We start from the raw sequence: 26,863 nt of genomic DNA, 5'->3' as shown, positions 1-26,863 counted from the left end.
CTGTTAGGCAAAGGTCAGTTCTCTGCTGAAGGAGGAGCATTGCAGCAAGGAACATGAGATGAATGATGGTTTTCTTCCAGAGCTGCAGGCAGAACAGGGCAGCCAAGGCACTGTGCTGCAGAGCAGCTCCAGCAGTGCTGGGCAGAGCTGAGCTTGGGGTGCCTCAGCTGTTTTTCTGGCCCTTGACTCAGCTTTTATTTCTTAGGCTCTGGCATCTGTTTGGGGGATAACGCAGCAGTGTCGTGCTCCTGCTGGTGTGTTTCTGTGGCTGCCTGGTGGGGCAGGAGGAGGTGAAGGGGAGCGATGTGCAGAGATGCACTGCCCTCCTTGTCTGGCACTACCTGCATTCCCTTGGCAGGCTCTGGGGAGGTGCCTGCATGCCCAGCCCTGCCAGGCCTTGCTGCTTGGGTGGGCTGAGTGCACTAACATGATTTTCTGAGATGAGTGTTTCTATTTGCCATGTTACCCTGATTTCTGAGGCTGCCAAGTTCTTTGGGTGTATCAGGAGGGCAGGCACAGCATGGGCCCATTCCCTTAATCACCAGCAGTGAGTTGCCTGCACATGTGCAGTACAGATTTGAGACACCTTCTGTGGGGGTTTTTGGTTGTGTTTTGTTTGGGTGGGGGTTTTTTTGGGTTTCTGTTTGTCTGTCTGGGAGATTTAGGGGGTTTTTTGGGTTTTTTTGGTGGTGATGGGCTTTTTTTTCCTGCGGATTTTCCTCATTGGATGAGGTGTTCTCTATTTGTGGAATCCCTGCCCAACTGAACCTCCACCAGAGCTGCAAACTCCCATCTGCATACAGCCCTTATTTTGTGCTCCAATAATTCCTAGGCAACTCTGCTCCCCTCTGAGCCTGGAGAGATCTGCCGGGTGGGCATGTCAGGGTGCCCTGGGGCAGAGCGGAGGTGCCTCGCCACGGCTGGGGACATGCGGCTGAGGCAGGACGAGCGAGCATCCCCCGGGCCAGCAGCGCCTTTCCGCGGGGACCCGGCTGGCGATGCCCGGGAGCCCCGGGCGGGGGCGGCCCCCGGCTCCCCGTGCCCGGCTCCCCCCGCCCGGGGGGCGCTTACATAAGCCCTGAGTGCGCCAGGCGGTGCTGGCAGGTGAAGGGCAGAGCGCTGAGACCGCACAGAGCCTCCAGCGAGGCCGGCTGGCCCCGAGCTGCGCTCGCTGACACATCCGCGGGTCCCCATGTGCGGGACCCTCCCTTCCCCTGGGGCTGCCGCAGCCGCGGCTCCGCTGCCGCCAGCCCGGGCGGGACTGCGGGCCAGCTCTGCCCCGGCTGCCCGGAGGGAGGGAGGGAGAGCAGATGCCCACAGGCTGCTCCCCCGCTGCCCCCGGATCCTGCTGGGGTGTCCCTGCCTTGGCCAGTGGAGGGGAGGCTGATGGGGGCTGTGCTGGTGGGCTGATGGGCGCCGAACCGGGGAGCAGGGCTGTGCCGAAGCCGGGCACGGAGCACAGGCAGGAGAGGAGAGGTGCCAGTGGGTCTCGTGCAGGGGCTGTGCTTGGCACCGGTGGTGTCCAACGGGCTCCTGATGGGGAGGGACACAGCGCTGTCTGCTTGTCTTGGCACCCACACCCTGGGCAGCCCCTGAGCGCTGGGACAGGCTCTGCAGGCATGGACAGACAGTCTGTGTGTCCGCACATGCTCTGCTTGTTCTGCCTGCTCCCAGAGCCACCTGCCCGGCTGGTGGCAGAGCCACTGAGCACCCATGGGTGGGAGGCTCAGCCAGAGATCCTGGCTCCTTCTGCACTGCAGGTCTTCATCTCTTCCAGAGCAAGTCTGCTGTTAATTCCCTCCATCTCTCCACAGTATCAGCAGTCACCTCCGGGCTGGGCCGCTGGCGGGCAGGCAGCAGCAGGCAGCTGGGAGGCTGTGAGGAGCTGGTGCCACGTCTCCCTGCGTCCCGACTCACCCAGCAGAAGGTGTGGCTGGGCTGCACACCCCTGACTCCTGTCTCTTCTGCTCCATCTGTTCCTGGTGGGCAAATCGGAGGCTTGGTGTGATGGGGCTGCTCTGAGACCTCGCCCCAGGAGCTTCAGGCCTGGATGTTGGTGCTGTTTCTCCCGGACAATGTGGCTGATACTCTGGAGAAGCCCTCTCTTCCCCCCTGTTCTCCAAGTGCCTGAGCTGGTGGCCAGCTGGGACCTGCGTCTCACCCTCTGGGTCCTGAGCTTTGCCTCGATGGTTGTGCAGATGGAGGGCCAGGTCTACTCGCCCACTGTCAACACGCACTATGGGAAGTTACGAGGGGTGCGCGTGCCGTTGCCCAGTGAGATCCTGGGGCCCGTGGACCAGTACCTGGGGGTCCCTTATGCCGCTCCCCCCGTCGGGGAGAAGAGATTCATGCCCCCCGAGCCACCACCGTCCTGGTCGGGCATCAGGAACGCTACCCACTTCTCACCAGTCTGCCCCCAGAACATCCACAACGCCGTTCCTGAGATCATGCTGCCCATCTGGTTTACCTCCAATTTGGATATCGTGGCCACGTACATCCAGGACCCCAACGAGGACTGTCTGTACCTCAACATCTACATCCCCACGGAGGATGGTGAGTCCCCACTGGGGTGACCGCAGGAGAGCGAGGGGGGGGTCACTCCACCCCTCCCCAGCAGTGGTTGGTCTCACCTGGGTGTTGTGTTTGAAGCATGTGGTTGTGGACCCTGCAGCATGCTGTCTGTTTGTGGAAAGCTTTCTCTGGCCACGCAGCTTGCCCTCTTGCCCTCAGCTGCCATCTCTGTCTCGCGTGCTCCTGCTCCTCCACGCCTCCCGGTCCCACCCCTCCACCTCCATGGCATCGTCACGGGTTCCTCTCTTGTATTGCTAAATCTGAATCCGACTCTCTGACCGCAGATCCACAGAGTGACAAGCTGATTTGTGCTCCCCACAGGCGCCGAGTGCCAGGTTCTGTCTTGAGTTGGTTCGAGTTCGTCCTTCCTCCCTGCTTCCCACCCTCCCCAGGTCCATGCGCTAGTTGTGGGCGTGGGCTGCGGCTGGGAGGAACACTCTCTGCCTCTCCCTGGGAAGATGCTCCGGCAAGAAAGGGACCGCAGAGCCCTTTTCTGGGCCCTGGTACGGATGGGAGGTTGGGGTGCACCGGCAGACACATCGCTTGGCTGCTCCCCCGTCCTCCGGAGGGACAGCGGCAGAGCGATGAGCCTGGCGTGCTGGGGACGCACGGGGCACGCTCCTGTTGGGGTGAGGCTGAGCGGCGCTGGGTGCCTCCTCGTCTAACCTTTTCCTTTGTAGGGGACCCCACCTGAACTGTAAGTAGAGGGCAGAGGAGGCAGCGCCTGCCCGCACGCCCGCCCCAGCCTCACCGCAACAGGAGCCCCCAGGGATTTTCAGCGGGCCCGAGAGGACCCGCAGCGGGTCTGCTGCACACAGCAGAGCAGCCTGGCGGGTCAGTGGCTTCTCCCAGGCTGCCTGGCTCCACTCCTCTGTCTCTGGGGCCCACGGGATGCATCATGCCTTCCTTCTCGCCCAGCACGGCTGGCCCAGAGTTTTCCTCCCATGGCGACGCTCCCTCCCCACCTCCCGCGGTCCCGGGGGCGGTGGGAGGGTAGCAGCGTGGTTGTGATTGCATGCCCACTCCCATCAGTGGAGCCTCCTGTTATTTTGTAGTCTTTTATTCATTTTACAGTAAAACGGATTTCCAAGGAATGCACCCGAAAGCCCAACAAGAAAATATGTAGGAAAGGAGGTATGTAGCAAGCCGACCGGCAGAGAGGCACAGAGAGGAAAGAGAGAGAGAGTGAGAGAGTGAGAGGGTGCCTGGCTGGCCCCCAGCCTGCAGCACTCCTCCAGCACCTCTCTGTGCTGCCACCTGGACTGTGGACCCTCCAAGCAGCCCCCCCTGGCACCCCCTGCTTCCCCCTGGGAGGAGCCCCACGGATGCTCCGGCCAGCCGGGAGCACAGCTCTGGGGTCAGGTCATGAGGATGCTCTTGTTGCTCCAGGCCTTTCAGAACAGCTTCTCCTGGGCTGAGCCTGCACTCCCACCTTCATCCCACTGGCACTGACAGCCTCCTGGGCATGAGGGGTGGCCTCTGATGGCAGGAAGCACTGAAATGCATCCATCCCTCAGGCTGGGTTACCCCGCTGGGGGGTGTATGGACCTGCTCAGGGGAGGACCTGTGTGATGGGGGACTGCAGTCCATCCTGGGCTGAGCTTTTCCCCCATCGCATCCCTGATCATTTTGCATCCAGAGCTCCTTGGTTGAAAGCATAAAGCCTCTCCTGGCTTTGTAAATGCTGCAGATTCTGCCCTGAGCTTTGTGCCTGCCAAGGCTGCTCCCCACTGCTCACACCCCCATGCCAGTGCCAGTCCTGCCAGTAGGGATTTGGTCTCCAGCCCATGGCACAGCAGCCTCCCTGAGCCCTAGCTGCCCCATGGGCAGCTGAGCACCTCCAGTTCAGACATGTCTGCTTTGCCTTGCCTCCACTGACCTTCCCCCATTGCCTCTAAATGATCCTGTATTCCCAACCAGTGACATGCACAAGGGAGTAGACATGTACAAATGGTAGCTGGCTGAGCCCCGTGTCAGACACAATGCCTCACCCATCCCTCCACACAGCCCCGTGCAGGCAGGGAGAGCTGACTGCTCTGTGCATCCCAGGATGAACGTGTGGACGGTCAGGCAGCCAAGCTCTCCTGAAAGGCTCAGTACAGGGCACCTACCCAGCACAGGCTGCTGTCCTGCAGCACAGCATCCCTGCATCCCAGCCTCTGTCTCCCTGCACCCCTGGGTCTGGCGGGGCCAGTGCAGCTGGGCTTGGAGGTTTGGGGAGCGCTTTCCTTCCAGCCGTTTCCCCCAGTTCTGTTGTTTGGTTTCTTTGCTTTGCTTTTCCTGTTGCTGTCCTGGCTATTCACACGCCATCTCTCTGAGTGCCAAGGCTGCCCCTGAAAGGGCTGGCGCATTAGGGAGTCTCTGCACGCTGCCTCCGGAGCCGGCTGTGCCAGTGATCACCAGCCACTTCAAAGCGCTTCCTCTCCCGGCCCTCCCACCGGCTGCCAGGGCTGGCAGACCCCCCCAGCCCCAGCCCTGCAGCCAGGGAAGCAGCCTCCAGGTCACTGCCAGAGAGGGGGATGATACAAGGCATGACAAAACACCTTGGGTGTGCTCATCTCCTGGGTTTCCCTCCCCGCTGGCTCTGCTCACGGGCAGGGTTTCTTTGCAGCCTGTCTGCGTTGCCTCTGGTCACCTCCCAGGGAGCTGTGGGGGACATTCCCTTTGCCCCCACTGGCCTCTGTTGACTCATGGACCAGCAGATGCCCAGTGCCAGCCATGTGGACATCCAGGTGTGGCGTGCCAAGAATTAAAGCACCCAGACACTGGCACTTGCCTCCTGCTCTGGCCAGGCTCTGGTAGCTGTTGGCTTGAATTAATTGAGTCACTTGTGATGAAACACAGAAGCTCCCACACTCCTCATTGTGTATCCTAGGTTAGTAATGCTTGGGGAGAGGGTAATGTACCTGCAGTGCTGATTTCCTCAGGTTGAACATTTGAACATTGACTCATTCTGGAATAATCATGATTACTATTTCTAAGGCCACAGATGAGCAGTGATAAGCTCTCCTCTCACAGAACTGTATTTTGGTGGCTGAAAATGCCTCAGCTCCCTGCTTACTGGAGTTTTCATGACTTCTGCCACCCCTAAGCTCTGTGTATTTCAGAGCAGACAAAGGACTGAGAATTTATCAGTCATGCTTGTTTATCTCTGGGACAGAAAAACATCCCTGTTTTCCTGCCCAGTTGTCCACGGTCATTTCCTATATGGAAATTTTCTAAATGCCAGTCTCCTCCATACACATTGGTCCCTTCTCTGGTAGCAATACAGGGCAGCAGTGCTTTGAGAGCAGCTAGCCATGCATGGTGCCAGGGGAGCTGGCAGCACTGAGGCTCATTTGAGGCTCAGATTTTGCTGCAAAAATAGTGCTGCCCACCCAAAGACCCATACACACACAGACACACACCCTGGGAGTACAGTACCTATGTGCAAAATGCAGCTCTGCCCCATGCTCTGTGCTGCCAACACTTCCAGCCTTTTTTTGGCTGTGGTAGATGCCAAGATGATTTTTCCTTTCCTTCCTCGCCAGTCTGGGCAATCCTTGCTGCAGGGCATGAGGAGGTGGATGTCATTTTTGGAGGGGAAAAATGTGGTTGCCCTGCACTTAGCAGCTCTTCCTGGTTTTCATTAGCGAATGCCCAAATCTCTCTGGCTGGGACTGCGAAGGGTCTGTGACATTGCAGAGACAAAGGTGCAGGTCCAGCATCTTCCTCTGCTGAGTGAGGGTGGCTGGAGCTCCCAGCAGCTCCTGGGCTCAGGAAGCTCTTGGACACCTTCTCTGCTGCTCTCCAAGAAGCTGACTTGTCCAAGTAGCAGCTGAGGCTTCCCTACAGCTGCACGAATTCTGCAGTGCTTCCTTGCTGGAAGCTTCTTCCCAGCCCCCTGGAAGCCTGGAGCTTTGCAGAGCTGCCCGTGGGCAGAGCTCCGCTGCGGGCAGCGATTTGCAGAGGTGAGGGTCGGGGCTGGTGCCGCCGGGGCAGCAGAGCGTGAGCAGATGCAGAGCTTTTACAGAGGCCGCTCAGGGATGGAGATAACCGAGAACTCCTCTGCATCATCCCGGGCAGGGAGGGGCAGGGAGCAGCAGGGTGTGCTGCAGTCCCCGAGCCAGGGCTGGTGGCTAGGAGGGCTCTCAGACACAGGTCCCAGCTGAGCTGTCCCTGCCTGTGGGGCTGTGCAGCAGCAGCTCAGCAGCTGCACCGTTGTTGGCCTGTCCCTTGTCACTCCCAGAGAGGCAGCTGAGATGCTGTGGCTGGCAGCAGGTGTCCCTTTGGGTGCATGTAGCTATCAGAGGCTCTGCTCCCTGCAGCGTGGTGGCTGCTTTGCAGGAGTGGGTGCCCCAGGGAGCTCCTGCTGAGGAGAGGGTGCTGGAGCTGCCTATGGGTGCCCTGAACAGACATTTGGAACTGGAAAGGTGTCATCTCAGGCTCCTGCTCTTCTCTTATCCACACCATGCTGAGAATGAAGGCTCAAGAACTGAGGCTCCTTACCCTGCTTTGTCTCTGTTTGCACTGGTGTCAGTGCTGTTGGTATGGTTTACTTAAGGTAGAATAAATCCATGGATGCCCCTGTTTCAGGCAAAGTGATTTTTTTTTTTTTTACTAAAGTTGAACTTAAATCTTCCTAGTGGCTCAGATAAGAGCATATGCATCCTTCCTATCGGCCTGAACAATGTCACTTTGCAGTCAGCTTAAAGTGAAGTGGCAGACAACAGACATTCGCCTCCTGGGTTAGTGGAGGGTGTTTTTGATGGGTAAGGAGAATAAGAGCCATGAGCCCTTTTAGTTTTTCCAGCTGTGAGTCCATAGGCTTAAACCCATCCTCATGAGAGTGGGTGCTGCTGCAAGGCTCTGCATGGTGATGTTTGTTAGAGCAGAGGAAGATCTCCTGGGCTGGGTATCCCTGAACATGGCAGGAGCCAGTGGAAGGTGTTCCTGGGTGAGGGAAGTGAAGCTGTGGTTGCTCTCACGAGCTGTGGGGCATTGGTGGGTTGTGCTGGAGGTGAACACTGCAGCAAGGGCAAAAAGCCCCCTTGGTCACAACAGTCAGTGTTGGCCATAACCACCCTGGCACCTTCCTGCTGATGGGGGAGGCTTGTGCTTTGCATCTGCCACACACACATGCCACTGCTTCCCCTTCCCCTGGCCTGCATCTCTGCTCTCCTGCTTTGCTTAGCTTCCCAAGTGCTGCTTTCTGCCATCTCTTCCGTGGTGCCTGAAGCTCAGGTTGTTGGAGGCTTGTCCCAGCCATCCCTAAGCTCTGCAGCAGCAGTCTCCAGCTGGATCCCTCCCTGCTCAGCTAGGACAGTTGCTCAGGTCACAGAGATGCTGTCCACTGCCCTCTTTTACAACCTGACAAGTCCTCATAGCTGATTCCTCCATTCTCATCTGCACAGAGACTTTTGTCCCTGAAGGAGATCAGGCTGGAGGGCTGCAGCCTGCCCAGCCCAGGGCTTTAACAGTGCCAGGGCCTTTGGCAGTGGAACATGATCTCCAGTGCCTGGGGTCAGCTTCTCAGCTCTGAAGCACAGCGTGGATCACATCACTGTCTGTGGTCTTCATTAGAGAAAAATCCCTATCCCTTAGAAGCACCAAGGGGTTGGTGCATAGCACTGGTTAGCAAATACTGCATGAGTACTTTGTCATTTAAGTGCTTTCTGGGCTTGCAGCTCTTCCTAATGAAGACGCAGTAGGTCAAGCCTGCAGCCTCCTGCAAAGAGGCTGAGTGGCTGCACATGCCCAGCCAAGTGTGTGCAGGGTGGGCTGGGCAGCCAGTGTGGGAAGGATGCAGCAGGAGGGGGAGATGCTGGGGCTGAGGTGCTGGGGCAGGAGATCACAGGCATGGGGGTGGTGCTGGGTGAGAGAGGAGAATGATGTGAGATGCTCAGAGGATGGCTGGGTGGTGAGGCAGGAGGTGAAGGGGTGGGGCTGGAGTGTGGTGGGGAAAATCAGAACAGCACATGAGACAGGATCCATCCCTGCCCTTGCAGGAGCAGCTCTACCTCACCTCTTTGTGGCAGTGTGTCCCACCTGGTCTCAAACACCTCACGCTGCCTCTTCCAGTGCCTCACTACCCTTTCTGCCAGAAAGGTTTTCTTCTCATCCTGCCTCCTGTAGCCCCAGGGCTGCCTGAGAGGGACTGGCTGTTCCACCTCACAGCAGTCTTTCACGTGTTGGGATGCTGCTGCAGCTCCCATCATGCCTCTGCTCCCAGCATTCATGTGCCCCAGCCTTCTGCAAACTTTTCATGCCTGCTGGATTTTTCGAGGTTTCTGGTTGCTGCTCCTCCAGACTTTCTCCAGCAGATCATGCTGCTTAGGGCATTCTACAAGCCTCTCACCCTGGTGGAGCTGCCTCACAGCCATTTCAGATCTCTTTCTCGTCTTCACAGATTCCTTGTAAATTCAAATCCTGTCCCACTCCATGCTGCCATCTCTGTTATCCACCTCCTGTGTCACCTGCAGAATGCCACTCCCAACCTGGCGGAGCAGGGCTCCCCAGTTTTGTCTTTCTGACCAGTTTTGTGCATTTAGTCCTGTAGTTCCATGCAGCCACGGGCTTGCCCCTTGCTGGAGGGAGCTTTGCTGGGGGCTGTGAAAGCCCTTGCTGTGGCAATGGGAGCTGTTGGTGGTGGCAGCAGGACCTGGGGTCAGCTGGGTGCCTGGCAGGGTGTCAGAGCCCCTTGTCCCAGGGGAAGGTCACTGGGCAGTGCAGGCACTGTGTGGGTAAGTCCTGCCTGGGGGAAACCCTGCTGTCTCCCCAGAGCTCACCATCGCCTGGGGAGCTTTTTGTAGCAGGCATTAGGGAGCAGAGGACTTGCAGGCATTGGTCTGCAGCTCTAAGAGGATGAGAACACCCAGCCTCTTCCTGAAATTCAGACCTCCAGAGCACAGGGATGGCACCACTTGCCTTTGTGTCTACACTGACGTGCAGTCCTTTGCAGGAGTGGGGTTTTGGCACAGGTTTTTCAGCACCCCTGCTCCCTGCCAGCCCACAGGCCACCTCTCCTGGCTCCTGCTGGCTGCAGTTTGGCTCACTGCAGCCATCCACAGCAGCAATCCACATGGGGCTGCTGGGCTGGCCCATGCCCCAGCACTGCAGGTTGGTGAAGGGGCACAGAACATCTGTAAGGCATTCAGGATGTTACAGAAATTAATATGTTTAGGATTCTGCCTTGCTCAGGTCAAGCTGATTGGTGCCCTTGAAATCCTCAGTGAAACATGGAACATGTCTTGTAAGGAGGGAGTTGGGCAGGATGGAGCCGGGCAGCTCAGGGGAGGATCCCTGCGTGCTGTGGTGGTCTCATGCAGTGGTACCAGTGGTTTGTGGCCAGGCACAACAAGGAGCCACACACCCTGTGGGGGTGATGGGCAGGAACTGCCTGGTGGTCAGTGGCCCTGCAAGGCGACCCTTGGTGTGAGCTCTGCAGAGGACAGTTGTCCCTGGGCAGCAGAGCTGGGTGCTAGGAGAGGCAGCCTTGCCTGGAGCAGAGGGTGCATGACCAGGTGGGGGCCAGGCTGGGATGCAGGGGGTCAGCAGGTGCTTTGAGACTCATCCACCACCAGCGCTGATGCTGTCACAGCCCCACTCGCGTCTTCCCTGCCACCCCAGCCCTCCCAGGGAGGATCTGGGAAGGGGCCCGGGTGAAGCAGCATCCTGGCACACTCCTGGGGCAGCCCTGCCCGTGCCCAGCACTGCCCTGGCTCTGGGAGAGGTGCAGTGTGAGTAGCCAGCAGTGCTGTGGGGCACAGGCGTGGCCCCACTGTCTCTGCTATCATGCTATTTTTGAATTCTCTTTTTTTTTTGTGTTCTTTTTTTTTTCTTTTTTTCTTTCTTTCCTTTATTTTGTTTTGTTTTCTTTTTATTTCCTTTTGTTTTCCTTTTTGTTCTGTCTCCTCGTGTTTGGTCCCCAGGAGCCAGCGCTAAGAAACAGGGCGAGGACTTAGCGGATAATGACGGTGATGAAGACGAAGGTATTTCTGTGCTCGAGGCTGCCACTGCATGCCACGCAAAGCAGCTCCGTTTGCCCGCCATCGCTGCCAGCCCAGGGAGCCCTGTGTGTGTCTGTCTGCCGTGCCAGGCAGCTGCGCGGGGCGGGGGGCAGGCTGGCCGGCTGTGCAGGGCACCAGCACCTTCCCCTCCTCCTGGCGGGGAGAGCTCACGGGGGTTTTGCTCTTTAGGAGGAGTTTGGTCCCGCTCAGCTGGAGCGAGGGCAGGGAGGAAGCATGGCAGCTTGGGAGGAGAGAGGCCCTTGGGCACCTGGGCCCATTTCACTCCGAGCCCGGTCACATCCCACCTCCAGCCTCATCCCTCCAGAGTCAGTGACATGCATCTGGGAGCCAGCTACCTCCCCATCCACCCTTGCCTGGCCCTGCCCTGGCTGTGCCAGCAGCCTGAACACTGCCTGGCACCCAAAGGGCATCTGGCCGTGCCCAGGAGACCCAGGGTCCGCTTGGTTTCTGTTAGCTTCTCTCCTTCCTCACCCAGTGGAAGTGAGGTCTTGCTTGCAAGCACCAGCCAAGACAGAGCAAGTGGCCTTTCAAGCAGATGTGATTCTAGATGAATGCCAGGACTAATCAAGCTGCAGAATAGGCTATTTTTAGTAAAACAGGGTGGTTTGTCTGCAGGTTATGGAGTCAGCGTGTTTGGCTGCAGAGATGTGATGAGGAGGGAGGAGGAAGGGTTGGCCAGGCTACAGCCCTAATGTGCTGAGGACAGTAAAGCCTCATGGTGTGCAGAAGGCCCAGGGCAGCTCCAACAAGGCCTGGCAGATGGCATTTAGGATCTGGGAAATAGATGAAAAACTTTTTCCTTGGCAGTACTAAAACCCTGTTGTTTACTCCAGCTAACCTGTGCCCCATGATCTCTTGTACCAGGGCGTAAACTGGCGTTCAGCCTAAGTGACTGCACTGTGCTAAATCCACACACACCAAAATGTGCTGCAGCAGCTCGGAGCTGTTTATTTCCTGGTACATCCCTGTACATCGTTGCATTCTGCTGTGAGGAGAGCCCTTTGCATGTCAGGGAGTGGGTGCAGGATGGAGGAGAGGACACTGGCACAGGCGCTGATGTTCCTGCCCCTCACATTTCAAGCAGGTGGTCCTGGAAGAAATTGTGCTGATGTAGCTGTGCCACACAGGCAATGTCTGTCCTGGAGGAGCTGCAAGTACTTTTTGCTCCCCTGGTCTGTGCATTTCTGGGAAATAGGACAAATAGGAAAAGAGCCAGTGCAGGTTTGGGGTTTGGCATAGCCTCATTCTCCTGGAGGAAGGGGGTTTTCTGTATGGGAGGCCACCTTTGGCCATGCCGTGGGCCACACCCAGAGGTGAGAATGGCCACAGATACCCATCAGCCTGGCCTGCAGCCCCTGCAATGGGCAGGCCACAGGGAGGAGTGGACGTGGAGCACGGGCAGCCCAGCCGGGCACTGGTGTTGGTGTGGCTGTGCCCAAGGGTGCCAGGCCTGGTGGGACACTGTGCTGCACTGCTGAGGCAGGCAGGCAGGGAGCAGCAGCTGCCTGGGGCAGCTGAGGCCAAGCAGGCACTGCCAGCCCACCTGGGCAAGGTGCTGGGCGTGAGTGAGCTCAAGGGAGGACAAAGTCCATCGGTCTGGATCGCCAGCCCAGGACAGGGCTGGGCAGAGCAGGCGTGTGGGACCTGGCGATGTCTCCAGTCTGTGTGACATGGGCAGGATGCACCGGGATGTCATTCCCTTGTGGGTGGCCATGAGGGATCACCAGCCGGTGAGGCAGAAGGGGCAGGATGTCCCCTGGACAGGAGAAGTCGAGAGAGGGAGCGTGGCTGCTCCCTGTCCCCTAGGCTCCCACCATCCTTCCTCCCCGGCCTCGGGGTCCCATTGCCCATCCTCACTCCATGCCTCATGCCCTGTCCTCGTCCAGACGCCGTGCTCACCTCCCCGACACGCACACGTGCATACACTGTCTGCCTCATCACCATGTCTGTGTCTGGGCACTGGGGTGCCGTGGGTTTACACCCAGACAGGCAGGTCTCTGCCTTCCCAGGGGAAGGGGAAGGGGGGGTGGGAGAGTAAGACACTGGAGCACACATCAGTGGCCCCCCCCTCCTAGGTCCTGCACACCCCCATCCCTGCCCCCCTCCGCAATGCCAGCTTCCAGGACTCAGGGAGTGCTTGGGTCCAGCCAAAGGCAGGACATGGGGCTGCATCCTGGGGCTGGACTCTGCAACTCCCACCCACAGCAGACCCGATCTGGCTCCCACACCGTGCCAGATCTCCGGGGAAGAGCAGTGGGGTCCAGCCAGCATCCCTCCCTCACGTGCCCAGACCCCGGAGGGGACAGCAGTGTGGGGACAGTGCAGCAACAGCCACCTCCCGGAGAGGGGCTGGCAGGGTTGGTTCAGTGGTGTTTGGCTTGGGGGGTCCTTGCTGTGGCTCCCAGGAGAGCTCTGGCTTTGGCTCCTAAGCCCCCTCCCTGGTCCTGGCAGCTGGCATTGCCCCTCACTCGGTCTGCCTGCGGGCAGGGTGCTGCGGCCAGCGGTGCGGCGCTGTGTTTAACCACCTCTCCTTCCAGACATCCGGGACAGCGGCGCCAAGCCCGTCATGGTCTACATCCATGGTGGCTCCTACATGGAGGGCACGGGGAACATGATAGACGGCAGCATCCTGGCCAGCTACGGCAACGTGATTGTCATCACCCTGAACTACCGCGTCGGAGTGCTCGGTACGAGCTGGCTGTGCCCCCAGCACGCCGGGCACTGGCACAGCCTCGTGCCTGATGGGGCTCAAGAGGCCTCAGGGGGTGGAGGGGGGCGTGGGGCCCATGGGATGCGCTGTGGGCACTGCCCCTGCCCTCTGCCCGGCCAGCCGAGCGGGCGCCACGTGGCACAGCCCCCAGCACACGGTCCCAGCCTAGGCTGGGGCCTGGCACCAGCCCCCCCCGGCTCGTGTACACAAACTGAAAGCAAATATTGGTTTGTGGTTAAATGAATAATAAATGTGTTTACCCAGCATCTCCTCCTGAGAGGGCTCAGACGGGTGAGGTGCCAGCGGGTACTGCCTGGCTGTCCTGGGGACCTGGCAGCTCTCCCTCCCTGGGCACAGGCAGCCTCCTGTGCCAATTGCTCTGCTGGGACCCCCTCAGCAGCCCACCATGACGTGGCTGTCTGCAGTGGGGACCACAGGGTGTCAGGTGCCATGCAGAGGAGGGTGGCAGTCCTGTTTCCAAAGCACTGGTGACTTAGAGGGGCAAAATGAGGACAGAGGGTCAAAAGGCAGTGCAGTCCCCTGCCTGAAGCAGCAGAAACCCCCAGGAGCTGAGACAGAGGAGGCTTGTGTGCCACACCACTGCTGCTTCCCTTGGCAGCAGGGAACACGGGGTGTAGAGGTTTGGGCACAGCTCCTTTCCAAGCCAAGCTCTCTTCCTGGCCATCCAGCCTAGCATGTGCTCTCCCTTGGGCTCCTGCCTGATACCTGGGGCAGCACATTTTTCTAATGGACTCCAAAGCCCATAGTTTCATGTGGAAGATGATAATTAACCTATTCAAAACCTTTTAATGTGAAAAGTCCTAAAATGGATAGGTGCAAAGATAAGACACATGAGTCACAATACGACATTAAGTGATGCCTTCATCATTTCCATTGAGGTGGTGCACCACACCCAGCCAGACCACCTCCAGGTGCCAGCACAGCCCTGGGGCCCCTCCCTGTGTGCTGGGGTTACCTGCCTGGATTTTACCTCGGGCCCCTCAGGTTTTGGCTTCCTGCTTAAAGTCAAAGCAAACCAAAGAGTGATAACTTATCTTGGGTGTTTCCTGTGCTATTGAAAGCATTTCTCACCTTCTTCCTCACTGAGAGCCCTTGTATTTAAACTGCAGTCTGCTTAAAATTGCTCTCTGCCCAGCCCACCTCCTGACACTTACAGAGCCTCCCCCAGTCCATGCTAGTCCATGGAAAGCCTTGGCTGTGCTCACTCTCACCCTGCCTGCAGCCACTGATGCTTTCTGAGCTTTCCTTGGAGCTCGTGTGAGATGTCTTGAGCTGTTCTAGCCCTGGTGGTGCTAGGTGGGTAGGACAGAGCTTTGTGTCACTGCTAGTTGTTGGCCAGAGAGGCTCCCCGAGGTTGGCAGCTGCTCTCTCAGCCCTTCACCCTCTGTGAAGGGTGGCTGGAGCTCAGTGGTGTCCCTGCTCCAGCTTAGAACTCACAAAACTCTCTTGTGGTCTCATGGTGGGAGAGGGTCCCACAGAAGCTGCCCAAGGTCTGGGGAAGGGGGGTGGGAAATCAGGACTTTGCCTGTTTCCTCACCCCTAACCGGGCTCCCCTTGGCCCTCAGGGTTCCTGAGCACGGGGGACCAGGCTGCCAAGGGCAATTATGGGCTGCTGGACCAGATCCAGGCGCTGCGCTGGGTCAGCGAGAACATCGCCTTCTTCGGGGGAGACCCCCTGCGCATCACCGTCTTCGGCTCGGGCATCGGCGCCTCCTGCGTCAGCCTGCTCACCCTGTCCCACCACTCGGAAGGTACGTGCCACCGTGCCCAGGCACCTGATGCCAACCCAGCTAGGGGAGCCCAGCCTGACAAAGCCAGGGCTGCTTTCTAGTCAGCCACTGGTGAGAGCCTGGACCGGGACTGGGAGGTGAAACCTTCTCATCAAGGGCAGGAACAGGCCATGGCAGAGCACGTGGGAGCCTGGCATGGAGTGGGTGCTCCCCTGCACAAGGCTGCAGCCCAGGGCCTCCCCTTGGCACGGGGAGAGGTGGGGACCCCTCCTGTGGTGCCCTGCCCTGGTGCTCAGGTGTTCCTAGTGCAGGTGTGGAGGGGGTGTCGGGCATCATGCAGGGCACTGGGAATCTCTCCTAGCACTGATCTCAGTGCTAGGAAAGGAATTCACACTGGAATAGAGGGGAAGACAGAGCACCCCAGACATCCCTCCTGAGCCTGGGGAGGGATGGAGGGCCCTGTGTTATGAGACTGGCAGAGCTGGAAGTGCTGCACCTAGCAAAACACAGGTGGAAGTAATATGATTAATATCTGTAAATATAGCAGAGTGTTTACTCTAAATAAAGAAGGGAATTATTTATGCTAAAAGACTGTGTTGGAATAAGAGCAAATGCATGTAAACCACCTGCAAAGACATTTACATCAAGTACTGAGGGGGAGAAAAATTAACTGTGAGACTGGAGGTGTTTTTGATAAATTTCCTAAAGGAAATTGTAGGAGCAAAGCCTGAACAGGATATGGTCCACAGGGGAGCAGCCTGCCAGGGACCTGTTCACGAGCTTTACATGAGGGTGCAGCCATCTTCCAGTGCTGTGTCCCCAGGTGTGGTGCTGAGGAGAAAAGGACATGTGTGAGCAGCAGACACGAGCATGAGTCTGTCCTTCAGAAGCACACAGCAAATTGCACTCAAAGCTGAAGAGCTGCTGCCCTGCTCAACAGCCTGGGAACCACACGGGAATGGAGACCTCCAGAACCTCAGCAGGGCTGATGGCTGATGATGGGGAGTCTTTTACAGGCTGAAAGCTCCTGCGGAAAGAAAAAGTGTTTTCTCTGCCCATATTGAGTGTAAAAGGCTGGAGAGGGATGTGTAATGCATTCTCAATGCTTCTGAGGGTACTCCTTTCCATCACAGGAGTGCAGCAGTGTGTGCTTGGCTGCCCAGGTGGCCCCAGCCTCTTGCAGGGGTCCAGACTGGAGCAGCATGGAGAGAGGCTGAGGGTGGATTGGAAGGGCTGCTCCTTGTGACTTTTCAGTCATGAAAAATGCTCCTGCCAGTATATGCATTTCTCAGGTGATGCTGCACAATGCCACTAAGCCCTGCACCTGCATGGCGAATCCTTTGCTGCCCCATGCAGCCCCAGTGCCCCTGGTGTGTGGCCCCCTGCACTCAGAGGTGCTGGGTGCCCCTGCAGCTGGGCAGGGGAGCTGCTGCTGGCTGTGACTGCTGTGAGGCACCAGGGGAGTGCTCAGTGCTGCAGCCAGTGTCTCATAAAGCCAAACGGCTGTAAAATGACCTCAAAAAATCCCCTGGGCCAGAGCACCCATATCCCCAGGGATGGGTAGCTGGCTCTGGAGCAGTGCTAAGTTGCAGCCTACAGAACAGGTGGGTTTGTTTTTACTGCATCAAAATAAAACTTCTAGTGATCACAAGCTATTAATGAAGCTGCTGATTTGTGCCTGCTCTGCCAGGTGCTGCAAGAGACAGACACTGGAGGCTTGGTACAGCACATGTTGGGTCTGGCTGCTGGGGAAATCCACAGCTCCCTGCCACTCTGATTCCTCATCAGTGACCCAAGTGCTGTTTTTCTCCCCAGCCCTACAAGGGCTGGAGCAGTCTGTGCCAGGCAAACTTTAAGTGCTTCCTTTGCCCCATCTCCTTCTCCCTGGGGGCTTCTGCCCTTTGCAGTCAGCCCTCCAGATCTCATCTGGACAAGGCACCCAGCACCCTGCTTTGAGCAGGGCTGGGCCCAGACACCCCCAGAAGTGTTTCCAGTCTCAGCTACTGGGCAAAGCAAAGAGGAAATCAGGAGCTGGCAGCAGCTGGTGGCAGTCTGCATCCCCAGCCCCCCTCTGGCAGAGCCCTGGCCCCACCACTTGGTGCCACTATCCTGTGGCAGCCAGTCCTGCAGGAGGCTGGGTGTGTTGGGACCCTCACCATGGAGGGGATCAGGAACGAAAGGCAGAACTTCACCATCTTTCTGAGCCTCAGCAGGCTGGAGAGGTCCAGTGTGGAGTGCAGGGTGCTGGTGCCTCCCCAGTGCTTGTCAGGCTTCAGTCAGGTGCTGGCATGGGGCGGGAGGACATGAGTCTGGGCTCTCACAGAGCAGTCCTGGCTCCTCCTGGCTCAGGATGTGGCCATGCAGAGACACGGCAAAGGGGCTCCATCAGGGACATGATGGTGACATCAGCTGCCCTGTACTTCCCCAGGCAGCGGTGGGCAGGGCCAGAGCCCAGCCTGGTGGGTCTGTCTGGGAAGTGATGCTGCTGGCAGGGCGCAATAGCTGCTGCTGGGACAGCATCTCCAGGGAGCCAGGAAACCCCATCCTGGCTCCTTGGCACGTGGATGATGGCCCAGAGCAAGCAAACCCATGGCCAGTCTCCAGCCTGTAGGCTGGTTATGGCTTTCTAGGGCACCGGGAGGTGACAAACAGAGCTTGTGACTTCTCTTTGTCCCAGTGCATGGGACTGTACGTCAGGTACTTGGCAGAGTGAGGACTGTGCGTGCAGACAAGAGCTGTGGACATGGTGGCTGGGAGCCAGGAGCCTCTGAACACTTCTGTTGCAGGAAGGTGCTGCTCTGCTTCCCTGCAGGGTGGCAGAGCCTTGGTTGCAGAGGGGTTCTCTGCATTTCAGGGTGCCAGGGGCAGCCCCATGGGCACCACACTGCTGTGCCAGCACCGCTCAGGGGTCACCTGGAACAGTCCCTCGTGGAAAGCAAGTGCTGGGGTCTGGCAGGGGTGCAGGCAGCACTTGGGGTGCAAAGAGGGCTGGTCGGAGAGCAGGGACCCCTGGGTGCACCCCGGACTGGCTGCCTTTCAGGGCCCAGAGGCTCTGCTTCCTCACCACCCTTTGTATTCTGAGCACAAGCACCATTGACATGGGACTGGAGCGAAGCCACGCATTTCTCTGCCTGGGCCAGGGCCTTTGTGGCCTCGTTTTCCAGGGCGAAAGTCCACTCCCTCTGTGTTCCTGGTGGCAGAAAGGCCCTCTTTGTGCATCTGGCAGCGTGCTCCTGCAGGGCCGGATTGGCACTGAGCAGCCCCAGCTGGGCAGGAAGCAGCAGGGAGGGGGTGGAGGGGGACTCTGACAAAGCGCTGGGGTGGGACACAGCAGGGTTAAGTGTCCCCAAGCAGGAGTTAACCCTCCCACTGCTGCCAGCCCACAGCCTGGCTCCTCAGTGGAGCAGGTGCCAACCTGGGCTGGAGGATGGTGCCGAGCCAGGGGCAGCGTGTGTCCTTCAAGGGCCCAGGTAACTCATCCTTGGGGTGGCTGGGGGAGCACGGGCTGCTTGGCAAGGCCAGGCTGTGATGCAGCCATGGCCCCTCTTCTCCCCACTCCAGGACAGGGATGCTGGGTCATCCCCTGCAATGGGATTCTCAGGGAGCACAGCAGCCCTTGGCTGCTTCCAGGAGCACCCACTTGCACTCCCAGCTGTCATCCTGCCATCCCCTGAGCTGAGCCCGCTGTGTGAGCCCAGCCCAGCAGGCAGCACAGCTCAGCCACAAGGCCGGGTGTGGGCTGCAGTGCTGGGTCCTTGCAGGGGCACAAGAGCATCAATGTCTTCTCCATGCTGCATCCTGCAGTGCAGCACTGGGATGCTGGAACCCTGCTGAGAGCTTCCTCCACTCCCTGCCTGTATTGCAGGTCTGTTCCAGAGAGCCATCATCCAGAGCGGCTCCGCGCTCTCCAGCTGGGCAGTGAACTACCAGCCTGTGAAGTACACCAGCATGCTGGCTGACAAGGTGGGCTGCAACGTGCTGGACACCGTGGACATGGTGGACTGCCTGCGGCAGAAGAGTGCCAAGGAGCTGGTAGAGCAAGACATCCAGCCAGCCCGCTACCACGTGGCCTTCGGGCCAGTCATTGATGGGGACGTGATCCCGGACGACCCAGAGATCCTGATGGAGCAGGGCGAGTTCCTCAACTATGATATCATGCTGGGGGTCAACCAGGGTGAAGGGCTGAAGTTTGTGGAGGGCGTGGTGGACCCTGAGGACGGCGTCTCAGGCAGTGACTTTGACTACTCAGTGTCCAACTTTGTAGACAACCTGTACGGCTACCCTGAGGGCAAGGACACCCTGAGGGAGACCATCAAGTTCATGTACACGGACTGGGCCGACCGGGACAACCCCGAGACACGTCGCAAGACTCTGGTGGCCCTCTTCACTGACCACCAGTGGGTAGAGCCATCAGTGGTGACAGCCGACCTGCACGCCCGCTATGGCTCCCCCACCTACTTCTACGCCTTCTACCACCACTGCCAGAGCCTGATGAAGCCTGCATGGTCCGATGCAGCCCACGGGGATGAGGTGCCTTACGTGTTCGGGATCCCCATGATTGGCCCCACTGACCTCTTTCCCTGCAACTTCTCCAAGAACGACGTCATGCTCAGCGCTGTGGTGATGACCTACTGGACCAACTTTGCCAAGACAGGGTGAGTGGGGATGGGTGCTGTCCTGTGCCTCGGGGGTCTGCACTCACTGCAGCTGTACTCCCTGGGGCTGTGCTGTGGTGGTGAGGGGGTTTATTATGCCTGGTGTGGGACACTGAGTTCCCTGTGCCCAGAGGTCCCCGTGTGCTGCACCTTCACTGGGGCCATGGCATCAACTACAAAGCAAGAAGCTTAGATCATGGCCAGCGCCTGGGACAGGACCCAGCCAAGCCGCAGGGGTGGGGAGGCTTGTTGGCCCTGGTTATCTTGGGTGAGACTTGAGCCGGGGTTGGGTGCTGCCCAGTCATTCAAGACCTTTTGCCAGCCCAACCTGTGCCACCACTGGCAAAGGTCCCCTCAGTTTCTGTGTCTGCATCCAGCTCTCCCTCTTTGTTTCTTTGGCTTTTCCCAGTGCTAGTTCTGTTCTGCCTGTGTTTCACAGGGACCCCAACAAGCCTGTCCCCCAGGACACCAAGTTCATCCACACCAAGGCCAACCGGTTTGAGGAGGTGGCCTGGTCCAAGTACAACCCCCGTGACCAGCTGTACCTGCACATTGGGCTGAAGCCGCGAGTACGCGACCACTACCGGGCCACCAAGGTGGCTTTCTGGAAGCACCTGGTTCCCCACCTGTACAACCTGCACGATATGTTCCACTACACCTCCACCACCACCAAAGTGCCACCACCCGACACCACGCAGAACTCCCACATCACCCGCCGGCCCAACAGCAAGATCTGGACCACCAAGCGCCCCGCCATCTCGCCCGCCTACAACAGCGAGAACGGCAAGGAGAAGTGGAGCCCAGAGCAAGAGGCGGGCACGCTGCTCGAGAGCCCCCGCGACTACTCCACCGAACTGAGCGTCACCATCGCCGTGGGCGCCTCCCTCCTCTTCCTCAACGTGCTGGCCTTCGCCGCCCTCTACTACCGCAAGGACAAGCGCCGGCAGGACACGCACCGGCAGCCCAGCCCCCAGCGCGGCGCCTCCAACGACATCGCCCACGCGCCTGACGAGGAGATGCCCTCCTTGCAGGTGAGCCAGGGGCACCACGAGTGCGAAGCTGTGCCATCCCACGACACCCTGCGCCTGGCCGCTCTGCCCGACTACACCCTCACCTTGCGCCGCTCTCCGGACGACATCCCGCTTATGACCCCCAACACCATCACCATGATCCCCAACTCGCTGGTGGGGCTGCAGACCCTGCACCCCTACAACACCTTCACCGCCGGCTTCAACAGCACGGGGCTTCCGCACTCACACTCCACCACCAGGGTATAGCTGCCCGCCGCCGGCGCACACGCATGCACGCACGCACACACACGCAGCAGACACTGGCACAGGGACCGGCGGGGCCCACAGAGCCCCCGGACGGAGGGGCAGCGCCCATGGACGGTGCAGCTCCCAGCCCAGAGACCTGTGGGGTCCCAGAGCGGCCCCAGCGCTTTCTTTTGTTCCTATCTAACTTTTGAGAAGTGCTTTGACTCTCCTGGCCTCAGGGCCCCGTGGGTTGCCCCGGGACGCCAGTGGGGTGCAGGAGGGACACGGTGTAGTCCTGCACAACCCACCCGTGCAGGTGGGCAGGGGTACCCCACCGTCAGTGGCCACGGGGTTCCCAGTGCCGTGGCCGTGCCTCCCAGTGGGGCGATCACATCCCCAGTGCTGAGCCCACCGAGCACCCTGGGACTGACGAGGAGCGGGACCGGGCATTCCTCTCAGCCAGTGCCCAGGCATCCCCAGGCATCTTGGCAGCCCTGGAAAAGGCTCCTTCACTGTGCTGAGAAGTGGCCCCAGGCCATGGTGCTATAGGCAGAGGGAATGGGCAGAGTCCAGGGACCTGGCCTTGTGCTGGATGCGGGCGCTGGGGCTGGTGCCGGGGCTCAGGGACCCTGGGAGCGGGGCCCTGCGCTGGAGACTTGGCACCTCTGCCCCTCTTTGCGCTGCAGAGAATCTCTTTTGTGTCAGTCATTTCTCTTTGCAGAGACGTTTTTTAAGCAGATCTTTAGTTCTTTACACACTAACGGAGTCGCCGCGTTTTGTCCTTTGTAAAGATTTTAAAACCAAGTGTTCTTGATATAAAATAAAAAGCCAGTTAGAAGCCAGCGTGTGCGCACGGTGCCGGCCCCCCATGGCGCCCGCCTGCCGTGGGTGGGCACCAGGCAGGGCAGTGCCTCCTGCACTGTGGGGCTGCGCTCTTTTGTATTTTTTGATATTCTCCCTCCTCTGTCACCCGTGCCCACGTATCTCAGCCAAAAAGCCTATCCAACGGCCTGCCTGCGAGCACCCCCGCCCCGGTCCCTCACTGCCACACTGGCCAGTGCCACCCACCGCCCCGTGTGGGCATCGCCTGCTCCGAGCACTGTTCACTCCCACGAACCCAGGACAGCCCCTCATGCTCCCCACCCTGCCCTGCTCCCCCAGGAGCATCCCACGTCCCTTCACCACTGCCCCAGGGCTGCGCTGTGCCCTCCCTGCCCATGCTTGTTGCCCGAAAGCAGAGCCAGTGGTTTGCAGGAGTGGGGTGACAGGAGCAGGGTGAGCTGCTCACCAGCATCAACTCTGCTCCTAGGTTGCTTCCACTGGGGCCTTCACCCCATCCTGGGGTGACCCCAGCTCCGGCATCCAGGATGTGCAGCTGGAACAGATGCGTGGGTAGGGACTCTAGGGGTGATGCAGTCTGTGTGGGGCTGGGAGCACGTGTGCTGGGGCTGGGGCATCTGCTGTGGCCACCGAGCCACACGTGGCTCTAGGCGAGTGGCTTTGGTGTGGTCGGGCATGGAGAAGGAGCTGCAGGGGATCCCACGTGGGGCACCCCAGTCTCAGCCCCCAAGGTGAGCACTAGCACCTGGGGGCTGGGGAGGCAGGAGAAAGGGACAGCTCCTTGTGGGGACACCGTATCTTGTCCCTGTGCAAGACGGTCCGGCTGGCAGACGCTGCCCGTGCTGGCGGCCGTGACGCACCGGTGCCGGCTGGCCCTGCTGCCCGGGGCCAGCGCATCGATGGCCCTGCTGGCCCTGCTGCCCGGGGCCAGCGCATCGATGGCCCTGCTGGCCCTGCTGCCCGGGGCCAGCACAGAACAGCCCCGCACCCCGCCCCGGCCCCTCCCCGCGCGGGGCTGAGGGTGAGGATGCTCGTTGGAGAATGTATTTATACCCTGTCACCCGCGCAGAGTAACAAATTCCAAATAAAACAGAAGTGATATTTTTAATAGCGGTGTGTCTCGCCTCTTCTTGGAGCATGCAGGGCCTGGGGACCACTGGGCTGGGTGGGTGCCCTGTGCTGGGCCTCGTGTCCCTGGCAACCCCCCCAGAGGACCCTGGTATCACCCACCATGTCAGGGTGCTGGACACCATCCAGGACACACCACCCAGGACTGCCAACACCATGTGTGTCCCCACATCCCCCCAGCCCTGCTGCCCCCAGCACTGGGACCCCTTGTGGGAATGCATCTGTCCCACAGCCCCCTCCCTCCCAACTTCAAACCCCTTCCCCAGCCTTTCCCAGCTGAGCTCCCCTCCCCCTGTTTGCCAAAGAGAAAAGCTGCTGGTTTCATTTCTTTTTAATGTAATTTCAACTGGAGTTGCCATGGAAACCAGGAGCGGAGTGGGGGGGCTGAATTGCCTGCAGGCAGCGTGCAGACACTGGAGCCAGGGCCGAGGCCCCGAGCCAGGGGAGCCGGGGCAGGCAGGGGGACAGGCTGTGCAGGAAGCTGAGTGTGGGGCTCTGCCCTTCTCCCCACGGGGGACTTGTGCAGCTCCAGTGCCATGGGGGCATGTCACCCTGTCCAGCACCGTGCTCCAGACCCTGTGCTGGACCCCCCTGAAAGCCCTGGTGCTGCCCATTGTGGCACCCCAGAGGGTGCCTAGTGCCCTCTTGAAGGGGTGATGCCTTTCTGCCGCAGATGACGGGATTGCCCTGCCCTTCTGTCCCCTCTCCTCATCCCTGCACAGCCCCAGCTGCACGCTGCCACATGTGCCAGCATGGCCAACCCAGCTAGGACCCCAAGGCAAGCTGGTGACACACAACCCACTGCTATTATGCCACTGCCTTTGCAAAACTCCTGAGGCTGCCATCTGTCCAGGGTGTCCTTGACCATCAACATTTTTCCTTTGGAGACCTGGCAAAGCTCAAGGGACACTGTATCCCAGAGGGTATGAACAGTTTACATCTGCGTGACAGCTGTGGGACATCCTCTGCTTCAGGGAACATGTTTAGGGCTGTTGGCAAGGAGAGCCATAAGGGAACTCAACTGCAAAGGTGTCCCTGGCGTGGGAGGGACTGAGTGACCTGTGGCTGGCCTCTGGCTGCTTGAGGAGTCACAGCCAGGAGGAGGGCAGGGATGCTGCTCTTCACAGAAGCATCACTGGGATAGTGCCCTGGTCCTGTTCCCCACACCTCTGATGCACCCAGGACACAGGAGAGCAGACTCACAGGCAGGCAGAACAAGCTGTTAAGTCTTAGGCTGCAACCCCCTCTGCCCTGTGCTGCAGCAGCACAAAGGATTTCTGTGCTCACCCACTGCCAGTGACCTTCCTGGCAGTTGACTCAGACCAGAGGGTTTTGTCTCTCTGAGAACAGCAGCCTGGATCCAGGGATGCCTGTCCTGCTGCCAGTCCAAGGCTGGAACCCAGCAGCCCCTGCACTGCAGTGGCCACCCAGTGCCGAGGCCGGGCCATTCACAGGGCCAGCCCTGCCTGGAGCAGAACGGCCGGGGAAAGGAGGCTCTGGAAGCCTCCTCTGCAGCCCTCCTGACAGCGGAGATGTTTCAGTGTGTGGTTCTTGATTTCGCCCATCGTACCCACACGGACTGCTGGGCCATGAGTTCTCTGACCCTAGCAGAATGGCAGCAGCTGCGTCACCTCAGTCCCACCATCCCCACTGACTCAGTCCTGCCCGTCTCATCAGCTTATCCGCGTTAGATGTGCCCACGTCTTTGAACTCTTCCGCTACAACTTCTGACACCAATTAACCCCACAATTAGCATCATTAACAAGGAGCCCATTTCTGGCCCACGTGGTGTCGGGCGGGGCAGTTTTCTGAGTACTGGAGGCAGCGCCGGCCACAGCTGCGGGTACAGCCCGTCCTTCACCGGTGGCTTTTGCAGTTCAACCCGCGGCCATCAGGCCAGGGGGCTGCCCGCGCCCCCGCCCACCCCTGGGGCCTCTGCTCCTCCCAGCAACTCCCTGCAAGGACAGCGGGCGGGCCCCGTGCTGGACAGCAACGCCCCGGCTTCCTCCTCCTCTTTCCTGTTGTTTTTTATCCATATTTACTATATTTTAGATGATTCCCACGCTGAGCCCCGCCGGTGCTGCCGCGGGCAGGTGCGGCCCCGCCGCCCCCGGCCCGGCCCCGCAGCGCCACCTNGACCACCCCCGCCGACCCGTCGCCTGGCTCCCAGCACCCCCCAGACACCCCTATCCTGGCTCCCAGCAATCCCCAGTCGCCCCTCGCCTGGCTCCCACCACCCCCTAGCCACCCCTGTCCTGGCTCCCAGCGCTCCCCAGTCACCCCTATCCTGTCTCCCAGTGATCCCTAGTGACCTCCTGCCTGGCTCCCAGGGCCCTCCAGTAGGACGCCTGTCCTGGCTCCCAGTAATCCCCAGCCACCCCTATCCTGGTTCCCAGTAATCCCCGGCCACCCTTATCATGGCTCCCGGTGCCCCCCAGCCACCCCTATCCTGGCTCCCAGTGCTTCCCAGCCACCCCTCTCCTGGCTCCCAGTAATCCCTGACCACCCCTATCCTGGCTCCCAGTGCTTCCCAGCCACCCCTCTCCTGGCTCCCAGTAATCCCTGACCACCCCTATCCTGGCTCCCAGTGCTTCCCAGCCACCCCTCTCCTGGCTCCCAGTAATCCCTGACCACCCCTATCCTGGCTCCCAGTGCTTCCCAGCCACCCCTATCCTGGCTCCCAGTAATCCCTGACCACCCCTATCCTGGCTCCCAGTGCTTCCCAGCCACCCCTCTCCTGGCTCCCAGTAATCCCCAGCCACCCCTATCCTGGTTCCCAGTAATCCCCGGCCACCCTTATCATGGCTCCCGGTGCCCCCCAGCCACCCCTATCCTGGTTCCCAGTGACCTCCAGTTGCCCCTATCCTGGTTCCCAGTAATCCCAGTGACCTCCAGTAAGACCCCTCCCCAGCCACCCCTATCCTGGCTCCCAGTGCTTCCCAGTCACCCTATCCTGGTTCTCAGTGACCTCCAGTAAGACCCCTAGACTGCCTCCCAGGGACCCCTCTCCCCACCCCAACCTCCCATCGTGTTTCGTCCCACTTAGCTCAGCCCACCCCAGTGCTGACCAGTCTGCCCTCCCCTTGATCGCCCCCAGTGCCCCCCAGCCAGCCCGATGGCTCCAGCCGGCCCCACTACAGCCCCTTCCCCCCCAGTCTGCCCTCCGCTGACCGCCGGGACCCGTCCAGGGTGCGGCACCCCGGCGCTCCTCGCCGGCGCTGCTGACTCAGGTGTGGCGGATTATCAGAGACTGAGACTGTGGCCCTGATGGCCCCGATGGCCCCAAGCAGCCCTGCCCCACCGGCCACCGCCGGTATCTCCCTGCCCACCGACCCCCGCCCCGCTGCGGGGGCACCCCAAGCGACCCCAGCCGCCCCACAGTGCCACCCTGCCGTCCCCACGCGGAGACACCGGCACCACGGTGACCCTCCTGCGAGGGACGGCGTGCAGGCTCCCGCAGCCGGCCCGGGGCCCGGGATGAGCGGCAGGGTCGCCATGTCCCGCACGGGGTGCTGGGCGGCGGGACCTTGAAGCGGGCCAGCCGAGTTAATCGTTGACAGGCTGTTTGCCTTTTCCCGGCTGCACTTTTACACATTAAATCTGGGTATTGGGTATTGGCTGGTAAATCAGCCGGCAGCCTGAAGCGCCAGATCAAGGTGCTCCAAGAGCTGGGGGTGCTCAGAGTCATCCCCCGGGTGGAGAGCAGGGCTCCGCCGCGGTGCATGTGCCTGGCTTGCAAGGAATGCGGCGGGGAGGATGCTCACAGCAGGGGAGTGGGGCCACGGGGACCAGAAACCTCCCCGGGGGCCATCCTGGGGGGCTGGCCGTGCTGCAGTAGCCCCGGGGCTGGCCCCGGGGGATGCTCAGCCGCGGTGTGGATGCGGGTGGGTGTGAGCCCGGCTGGACACACCTGCGGTGTTTACTTGGCGAGTCGTGGAAGGAG

General features: G+C 59.9%; 1 protein-coding gene across 5 annotated transcripts in view; it reads left to right on the top strand.

Moving 5' to 3' along the window:
* Positions 1-21,790, top strand: part of NLGN3 (neuroligin 3) — a 37,931-nt gene extending 16,141 nt beyond the window's left edge. For 2 of the 5 annotated variants that reach the window (XM_039717511.1, XM_039717512.1), the window contains exons 2-8: positions 1,815-2,553; positions 3,646-3,705; positions 10,482-10,541; positions 13,118-13,267; positions 14,877-15,062; positions 18,907-19,696; positions 20,136-21,790. In XM_039717511.1, coding sequence (XP_039573445.1) covers positions 2,076-2,553; positions 3,646-3,705; positions 10,482-10,541; positions 13,118-13,267; positions 14,877-15,062; positions 18,907-19,696; positions 20,136-20,973 — 2,562 coding nt within the window. In that variant the 5' untranslated portion in view covers positions 1,815-2,075 and the 3' untranslated portion in view covers positions 20,974-21,790. Of the gene's footprint in view, positions 1-1,419; positions 2,554-2,892; positions 10,542-13,117; positions 13,268-14,876; positions 15,063-18,906; positions 19,697-20,135 lie in introns of those variants that run through there. The other 3 variants (XM_039717513.1, XM_039717515.1, XM_039717514.1) reach the window with 3 other exon arrangements.
* Positions 21,791-26,863: the final 5,073 nt, after the last annotated feature.

The sequence above is a fragment of the Passer montanus genome, unplaced genomic scaffold, assembly GCF_014805655.1.
Source record: "Passer montanus isolate IOZ18808 unplaced genomic scaffold, ASM1480565v1 scaffold38, whole genome shotgun sequence".
In the NCBI taxonomy this organism is placed as follows: Eukaryota; Metazoa; Chordata; class Aves; order Passeriformes; family Passeridae; genus Passer; species Passer montanus.
This window is presented reverse-complemented; position numbering and strand designations above follow the sequence as displayed.